At 39.9% G+C, this 9,807-nt stretch overlaps 1 protein-coding gene across 1 annotated transcript in view; it reads left to right on the forward strand.

Annotated features, from left to right (window-relative positions):
- Positions 1-513: 513 nt before the first annotated feature.
- Positions 514-9,807, forward strand: part of Abcc2 (ATP binding cassette subfamily C member 2) — a 60,857-nt gene continuing 51,563 nt past the window's right edge. Inside the window, exons 1-2 of the mRNA XM_031384837.1 lie at positions 514-639; positions 2,557-2,730. Of these exons, the coding sequence (XP_031240697.1) occupies positions 610-639; positions 2,557-2,730 (204 nt within the window). The 5' untranslated portion in view covers positions 514-609. The remainder of the gene's footprint in view (positions 640-2,556; positions 2,731-9,807) is intronic.

Genomic DNA, 9,807 nt, shown 5'->3' on the forward strand with positions numbered 1-9,807 from the left:
AGTGATGCATACCTTTAATCCCAGAACTTGGGAGGCAGCAGCAGGTGGATCTCTGTGAGTTTGAGGCCAGCCTGGTCTACAGAGCTCCAGAACAGAGAGTGCTACACAGAGAAACCTGGTCTCAAACAAAACAAAACAAAAATCAGAGGAATAGGTATTTAATAATAACTATTATTAAATAACATCTCTGTGAACTCTTAACTGAGTTCAAACTGAAGTGAAACCCCACATATAGGGATGCATAGGTCACTCTGTCGTTTTGTGGGAAATGTGTACTAGGCTCCTGACCTGCCAACTGCATTAATGTCTCTGATTGGTTATTTCTAGATTTGGTCACACTACAGGGGCAGGGCTTTGGAGAAGTGATAAACCTCCCTGTACCTGGTGATTCCCAGTCACATGTCCGTAACTGGGATGCCATAGCGCACATTCAGCAAAGTTAACTATTAAGTTGTCAGGATGAAAGGTCAAGAGGCATGCCTTTAACTGGGCAGTGAGAATGAGGAAAACACATTGCTCCTTAACATCTGCTCTCTTTGAGGCAAAAGGTAAAGAAGAAACAAGACAATCATAGAGAGTCTTCATAACAGAAGTGCACTGGAAATCATTATGGATGACTTCTGCAACTCTACTTTTTGGGTGAGAAATTACATTTATTCTCATGGTTTCCTCTTCTCAAACTCAGGCAAGCATGGCCACCAGTATGAACCAGTAAATTTAGAAGTATATTTGGCCTAAAGTTCTGGTTTTTTTTTTTTAAAGATCACCTTGTTTATTTTATTTTATTTATATTTGTTTGATATTTTCGAGATAGGGTTTCTCTGTGTAGCCCACGCTGTCCTGGAACTCACTCTGCAGACCAGGCTGGCCTCGAACTCAGAAATCCACCTGTCTCTGCCTCCTAAGTGCTGGGATTAAAGGCATGCACCACCACTGCCCGGCCGAAAATTCTGTTTTTTAAGAAAAAAAAAAAGTTTCATTTAGCCACATGATTATAATACCTGGGAAAGGCATTCCATTTTTTCTTTAGCATTTGCTTATTGCATTGCAGATTATTTTCTTGGACTAGCTGCAGAAGAGTCTGTTATCAGAGAAATAAAGAAAAATGCAATCTCTTCAGTCCTAGGAAGGGAATTGTTAAATCACACTGTGTAGGGTAGGAGGAAAAGAGAAGGCATATGTCTGAGCCATCTGGGGTGTACTGGTGTAATTAGTGACCTTCCATAATGTTGAGAGGAGCAGGAAAGACGTTAGACAATCCTTAATGTGTTAAGAGGAACTTACACCCCCATGCCTTCATGGCCAAGACATGAAGATGATTAGAAGATAGCTAACAGCTCTTGAGAATCCCCTTTGACGTCTGGGTATGGTGGGCATGGTGGGTATGGTGGGCATGGTGGACAGGGTGGCACACCCCTTTAATACCAACACTTGGGAGACAGAAGCAGGCAGATCTCTGTGTGTTTAAGACCAACTTGGTCTATGAGGCAAATTCTAGGACAGCCAAGGCTGATGCACAGAGAAAACCTGGAGAGAGAGAGAGAGAGAGAGGGAGAAAAAGAGAGAGAGAGAGAGAGAGGGAGAAAAAGAGAGAGAGAGAGAGAGATATTCTTTTTTAGAATTCTTCTAGATTTTAGAAATCATCTTGTCAGGCACTTTAACTTTTCCTTTAAAACATCAGTACCACTAGATCTGTTTAAAAGTATCTATGGAAATAGAAAGTCTACCTTTGTCTGATCCCGATACAGGAATTGTTATGTCCACACAACTGTCTGTAAGGACTCTTTATTATATGAAACTCTTGTTTAAAACATGTTTCCTGCCGGGCAGTAGTGGCACACGCCTTTAATCCCAGCACTTGGGAGGCAGAGGCAGGATTTCTGAGTTCGAGGCCAGCCTGGTCTACAGAGTGAGTTCCAGGACAGCCAGGGCTGCACAGAGAAACCCTGTCTCGAAAAAAACAAACAAACAAACAGAAACCAAAAACATGTTTCCTGTCCAACAGTGCATTGCTATCTTGGCACTGAAATGTACCAGGTCCTCTTGGTTTTGATAGAAGCCTTCTCAGCCATCATAGGCTAACATCCTAGAATGCCTAACCACCCTCTCTCGCTCTCCAGTGCCTGCAGGTTAGACGATCTACCAGGGTGTTCAAATAGTGCTAGAAACCACATAGCTTGTTTCTACCTGGGAAACTACTTTCCCTTTTGGAGAGAAGAATGCTCTTTCTTCTTTGTATAATTTGGAAAATATTTTAGTAAGCGTTATGCAGACTAGTCAGTGTAGAAATTCACTTAAAATCACATAAGGATACGTTCTGAGCGGAGAAAAGCCACTAAATGCCATTAGATGGTAAAAATGTTTTAGTGTAGTATGTTGCATTAATGATGAACCTGAAAATAGTTAAAATAGTTAAAATAGTTAAAAAGTAAAGCTTGTTATTATTGTAAATGTGGAGTCTCATTCAAGTTGACTGGAAGCATGTGGAGAATGTTGGGAGAATGGGGTATCTTTTAAAAGTATCTACCCAACAGCCTTTCCCTTTTGGTCCCCCAGAATCTCTCATTACTGGAAAGTCCAAACGCTGACCTGACTCTGTGTTTTGAGCAAACCGTTCTTGCGTGGATCCCCTTGGGCTTTCTTTGGTTCTTGGCCCCTTGGCAACTTTACAGTGTATACAGGTCGAGGACCAAGAGATCTTCCATAACCAAGTTCTACCTTACCAAGCAGGTACAGTAACTTCTTGTTTTCAATCTCTTAGGCCCTTGGTGTAGTGGTGGGCCATTTTCTTTGGGGTTAGTGGCCTTGTCCTAGTCTCTAACCAGTTTGCCAGATAATCCTGCTTCAAGTAGAGCCATGGTATGGTCCTGCCTATGTCTCACTGGCCAGATTTCTTAGCCAAAGTAGCTTTGATTTTGGTATGAGAAGAGTGACCCTGAATTCTTGTGGATATTAAGTTCCCTGAGCACAAATGAGGGATCAAATTAGTGTTCTCTTTTATGGGTCTGAGGCATGAATCTCTTTAAACTTCTCTAATAAATCAGGAGGCTGTTATTCAGTCAGTACCTACCCTGAGATGCAAATGAACTATATAGCATATCTTTTGCCCCAACACCCAATAGTCACTTACTACTCAAAACTTAGACCGGAAGTGGGGTTTTACATTTTTCCAAAGGTACGCTACATTACACTAATCATGATGAACGCTCATGGTGGAAAGAAGGGTTAGTATGCACAGTGACCAGTGGCAGCAGGGAAGGAATGGGAAGATCACAGGCTACAGCAGAGATTCCCCAGAGAATGAAAGAAGTAGATCTCAGGCAGCTTTAGTAACCAGCGAGGTAGGCGGTCTGGCGATACTGTGAAGTCGCCTTATAAAACCTACCATGTGCTTCCTTTACTGCTTTTCATCCCTTCTTCTTTTTGTCCTCTTAAAAGGTTTTTAGAGTTTCTTATTTGGTGAGTTTATGTACTTGTGGCCTATTGTTATCTTGGGATTGAAAGGTAATGACAGTAGGGGTCATGTGGACCCTGGCATGGAGCTGGGGCTAGGAGCTACAAGATAGGGGTGTTAGCTGAGGTTGCGGGCTGGGAGTGGGTTTTTGTCAAACTTTCAAAAGGAAAAGAATACCCTTTGAGAACTTAGGCAGGGTCACTGTCCCATTTGTCGCTTTAGGTGCCTCGCACCGGACGAAGCACTCAGGCCGATCTCCCCCACATTGGTTCAGTGTTGGGTAACAAATGCACCCTAGTTATGCCGTCCGAGTGGAGAGCACGTGTTAGACAACATCTGGCGTCATGCTTTAGTATCTTTGTAGTTACTGTCAGTTAATTCAGGAGGTTTCTTCCATTTTTCTTGAGTTTCCAAGGAGAGAATGGGCAGTGTACAAATCAGACTCTAATCCTACTAAGATCTGTAAGTTTTAAAAATCTACTTTTTGGGATATGGTTCATGTACAATATAATTTTTCCATTTAAATACAATTGAGGGAGTTTTTTTGTTTTTGTTTTTGTTTTGAGGTTTTTTTTTTCCCCACAGATTTGGGCAGTCTCACCATGGTCCACCTTAGAACAGTTCTAGTCACTTGAGGAGAAAGAAATCCTTTAGTCTCTGTTTCTCTTACCTCTCAGTGAAACTAATTTCCTCGTTGTCTCTGATATATTAAGGGAACCGTGCTGTATGTAGTCTTTCAGGATTGGCTTCTCTTAGCATATTATTTCAAGCTTCATTTTTGTAGTATATTTAATGCATAATTCCCCTTTTATGGCTAAATATTATTCCACTTTATGAAGACATAGAGAGCTAACACTGTTTAAATGTGTTTAAGTTGAAAGTACAAATCTCTATAGAGAAGAAAGAGCAATGTTGTTTCCCCCGCCCCCCCCCACTCCTCATCTACCCACATCTTATCTAGTCTGAGATCCATTTAAAATTTGTTTTTAATATTTTGACCCTTATTCTGAGGGTGAGAAGCGTAGGTTTAACTTCTTAAAAATTTCAAAATGGTTGGTTCTTTCTCTCAAATAGTAGAAGCATAATTCATCCTAAAGTCATTTTTCTGTGAAAAATCTCCATCCAGTCGTTTACTGTCTCAGCCTCTTCTTTTCCCTACTTTTGGGCTGTTTTTTTGTTTGTTTGTTTCATTTTGTTTTGTTTTGCTTTTCCTTTCTTCGCTGCCTGAGTTGGCTCTGCTTTAGTAAGGCACTATCTCATTTGGACTTTGTCAATCTGTTTGAGCAACAATGTAACTGACTTCCTAGGTTCATTTAAAGATTCATCTTTAGAGAAGGACACAGAAAACAGGAGGCAATGAAGGAGACTGAACTTAAAAACAAATATTTGATGGCTGTGGAAATGCTAAAGTCAGAGGACGAGGTACAGAAAAACAAACTTGAGCTCAAGCCAGTAAGATATAGGGATCATTACAGGCTTATGCGATAAAACATTGCTCAACATGTCCTGAAGAGTTTTAATAAGTAAGACTGAGATAAGAATTTATTCCAGGGTGAAAGGGTTTAGCTAAGTAAACAGGGGGGGAAATCCAGTAAAAATGCTGTCTCATGGTAAGCAGGCTTCTGGTGAAGGTAACCCCTGAAAACTCTGGAACTGAAGGAGGTGTCCCTGTGTGTTAGGAGAGGGTGGAAGTAGGAACCCTCAGGGCTAGGGCAGATCTGGCTGCTGTAGGTATCATTCACAGAGCTCTGAGAAAAGAGGGCCTTGCAGAGGGGGAGAATTAAGTACTAATAAACAGTCTTTCCAATACCAAGGAGATGCATAGTTTTATGGAAAGCTGAATTTGACATACACAGAAGTAACATTGCATGGATTCAGCAGGTTATGTTTAGGAATATATATGTACACACAAATACGAGATTAGGGAAGGGAATGTGGAAGGGTTTGGGGGGAGGAAAGAGGAGGGAGAAACACAATTAATATATAATATCAAAAATAAACAACCACAAAAAAGAAAGTTGAATTTTAGAAAGTCTTTGTCTAAAATCTAGGAAATCACAGATCGGACCAAAGAATATTGAGTATTTAGTGAATTATTAAATGGCTGTGTTTTTCTGCTATGCACTGAACTGTGATGCTTCCAGTGATAAATGGGGATATGTGGTTAACTGTAGGAAGTATAGATGCTCCAGGAAAACAGCAAGAAAACCAAATCTGTTGATAACGGTGTCACGCCAATACATCCCAGATTAACACTGTCTTATTTTACCGTCAACTTTTTTAAGAGACAAAAAAAAAAAAAGGACAAGTGGAAGCAAACATTTTTTTTCTTCCTTTTTCTCCTCTGAAGTCCTGTTCTGCAGAGGCCTCTCTGGTGGTTTCATCTGTATCTGCCAGTGATTGATGTACTTACATGTCTATGTTCCATCTGTCAAGTTATAAATGATGTATCTCTGTTACGAATATGGTTGTGGTCTGTGGCAGCGGCTGGGAGATGGAGGTGATGGTCAGAGCTGCTCCAGTGTGGCCAATCACAATGACTCAGTCAAGCCTTCAAGCTCTGTCTGACCTGTCCTGGTTCTTCTCACATTTTCAGTATTTCTGTTTTGGATTTTTTTTTTCTCCAAAACATTTTCTTTCTACTTGTTAGTTTCATGCTTTACTGTACATTCTATCTCCTGAGCCCTTTTGGAAAAACGTTAGAGAATTAGTGTTCTCAACTTTCTTAGGTCTCTCTACAGGAGAACATCATCCAATGAAGCTTCTAGGGTGCCTGTGAAGCCTCTCAATCTTTGAATCCTAGAGGCACTTATGGGATTCTGGCTCCACAAGGATCTTTTTTAGCTCTGAAGATTTTGTTATAATTTCCCTTAGGTCTTGTGCTACTTTACTCCTTGCCAGCTGCTTTTGACTCTTTTAGACAAAGAATCTCCCAACAGTCTGACTTCCCAGGTCTTTACCACGCTCAGTGTGTTGTTCAACCTGGGGACTCTTAGCTTTCTCATGGGAAATCGTCAGGCTATTCTTTTATTTCCCGTCTTCTAACTTTGAAATTCTGTGTCTTTCAGATAGATAGTGGCTTTGATGGATTTTCCTTCCCAAAATCTTTCTCTTCCCCTCTCTCCCCTCCCTGTATCTCTCTCATCCTCTCTCTCCTTTTAAAATCTCTCTCTTTCCCCCATATGCTAGCTTATTTTCTCAATGATTTCTTTCAAATCTCCTAAGAATTTTACTTTAATATCCAGCAATTATTAAGAATTTTTCTTAATTTCTGAATGTACTTTTTTCTTTAAAAGCCACATGTTTAAATGATGCAATGTCTTCTCACGTCTGTCTTAGAATATTAATTTTAAAGTTCTTTTCACTTACTATTTTTTATGTATTTGGTCCCACAATCAAGTGTTTTATTTAATTATCTCGTCCATTTCATACTTTATGTTGTTTTTCTCAAGTTCCTAGCAATTCATTTGCATCTAAGAATAAATAAAAGTCTTAATTAACATAGCTATCTGGAGTAGACCTCTTCTCTTTTTTTTTGTGTTGACTTCCACAGCTGGCCTTTCCCTGACATGAAGCCTAGCATTGTGCTCTGAGTCCTGGACAGCTGTCTGGTGCCCTCGCCAGTTCCCCTGGGGCAGGAGGGGGGGTTAGATGCAGCTTAGACTGCACCTCTCTACCCCACCCATAGACACTGGAATACATTTATTCTGGGTACCAGTAGCGCTACGACTGCCTTCTTGGACTGCACAGGATAGCATTTTCATGTGTTAGAGAGCACTTCTCTTGCATTAGTGGTTGATATATTTAATGGAATCTACAGTCATGCAGTAGGCAGGTAGAAAGAAGGATCAGTTGGTACAACTGAACCAATTATTGTTGTGTTTTGTAAATGTGGTATATTGCAGTGGGAGGGAGCATCTTGGTGGGCCCTGCCAAGATGTCCCTTGAACAATCAAGCCATGTGACAGACTTAGTATGAAGAAGGCTTATTGGTGGGAAGGGAAAGAGGTAGAGGCTGAGAAAGGAGGACAGAGAAGGACAGAAAGAGATAGGAGAAAGGAAGGAAGACAGGAAGAGGCTGACTGGGAACATGGGAGGCAGGATAGGAGGGAGAGAGGGAAGACGGATAGGAAGGAGGAAGGGAGGGAAGGAAGGAGAAAGGAAGGGGAGTGGGAGGGAAAGAGGGAGAGAAGGGGGAGGGAGAGAGAGGGGCTGAGTAGTCCTTATAAGCCTGGCTCTTGGCTCCCTGGTGGTCAGAGATGCAAGCTGTTGCTAGGTAACTGCTGAGCCAGCATCAAGGAATTGCTAACATCTCCCTTGAGAGAGATACAGGGATTGTTGGCCCTTACTCTATCTTCCCTTTTTGCTACTTAGCTGACATTAAACAGAGTTGTTCTACCAGGTGCTTCTACCGCATGGGTTCTGCTGCTACCAGCTCAAGTAAAAGACCATGAACTGAAAGCATGAACCAAGATAAACCATTCATCTTACTAGATACTTGTCTTAGATACTTTATCATGGTGATGAATAGCTGACTAATGTAGTATCAGAGCTGACTACAAAGAATATATTTATACCAGCTAAGGCTTCCACCACATCATATCTGTTGAATTAGTCATTATGCAGTTTATTATTATATGTTACAAGAAGTAAGTTTCAGAAGCTGAAAACATTCCAGGCCTAGATAAGATTGTATGGAGGCTAGAAGCTTCCAGGACTAGGCCAAGTTTAGCCAACAGAGGCAGCAAGTCGCCAAGAAGACAATTAAAGACAAATAAAAGTTACTTTTACAAGTTATGGATGCATGGTATGTTTGTACTTGTACTTGTATTTATAAAAATATACACATACACTTCATTATTAAAAAATAAGACCACAACTAACTTTTTTTTCTAAAGATTTATTTATTTATTTATTTTTTGTGGATACACTGTAGCTGTCTTCAGACACACCAGAAGAGGGTGTTAGATCTCATTACGGATGGTTGTGAGCCACCATGTGGTTGCTGGGAATTGAACTCAGGACCTCTGGAAGAGCAGTCAATGCTTTTACCTGCTGAGCCATCTCTCCAGCCCCCCACAATTAACTTTTTAAATATATGTGTGAGGTAGGAAGGATGGCGGAGGGAAGATGATTGTAGAAAAGGTCCTCTTCTGGAGACAGGGATACTAGTATAACTTCCCAAAAAGATAATTGGTGCAAGGTGGATCTTTAGTACAATGTGGATAATGTGTTATGGGTTCATAGGAAGAAATTGGGGGTGGAGCATGAGGGCGCCCTGAGATAAAGTAATAGCAATTGCTTGCAATATCAACTTCAAAGGTTCTATGATGTCAAGCCAAGAGCCCATAACCAAAGATAGGGAGGAGAGTCAAATAGTTGAAACGGATTCTTATTTTTTTTTTTTTTACTTTATTGCATTATGATGAGAAAAGATACATGATTTCAATTTATCTGAATTTGTTAACATTTAAAAACATATTTTAAGTAAATAGAATTAAATCACATTCCTGTTTTCCTTTTGTACCCCAGCTCCTCCCAGAGACCCCCCTTCAATACCTATAATATCTTTTTTGTCATATTCCTTAAAAGTTATAAAATATTATAACAATAAAAATGAGTACTATAAAAGTTATTTGATATAAAACGACAATCATTTAACAGTCTTATGTAGATGCTTCTCTACAGCAATACTGAAAATACATACGTTTTTCTCAATATAAATTTTAAATAACTACAAACATATTAACTGTATAATATTTTTTTTTTTTAATTTTTTTGAGACAGGGTTTCTCTATATAGCTCTGGCTGTCCTGGAACTCACTCTGCAGACCAGGCTGGCCTCGAACTCAGAAATCTGCCTGCCTCTGCCTCCCAAGTGCTGGGATTAAAGGCATGCACCATCACTGCCCGGCAACTGTATATTTCAAAGTAATACATCACTACTAGTATTTTCTTAAATGAACATAAATATATTAAGTCTTTTTGTTTGTTTGTTTGTTTTGTATGTAGTAGAGTTTAAAATCTTGGCTCTTACTGTGGTATAGCCCAAAATAAGAATAATTTTTTTAAACATTGGAGTTTATTGTAATAAGGATGTATTTCAATGACCCTCACATCACCAAAGGATTTTATTTCCATTGTAGCTAAGTAAGAGTTGACAGTTCTGCTGTGCCAAGGAATGAATTGTAGGCACGATTTTTAGATACAGACTTCCTGCTATGGTCAAAACTATTTGATATGAGTGATTGTATTCATTCTCAGCCCACAGAGAACAGGTTACATTCATTTAAGAAATGGTGTGTATAATAAGATGGTCTATCCATAAAGTCATTCACCAACTGTTTCAATGA

This window comes from Mastomys coucha, unplaced genomic scaffold, assembly GCF_008632895.1.
Source record: "Mastomys coucha isolate ucsf_1 unplaced genomic scaffold, UCSF_Mcou_1 pScaffold21, whole genome shotgun sequence".
Classification (NCBI taxonomy): Eukaryota; Metazoa; Chordata; class Mammalia; order Rodentia; family Muridae; genus Mastomys; species Mastomys coucha.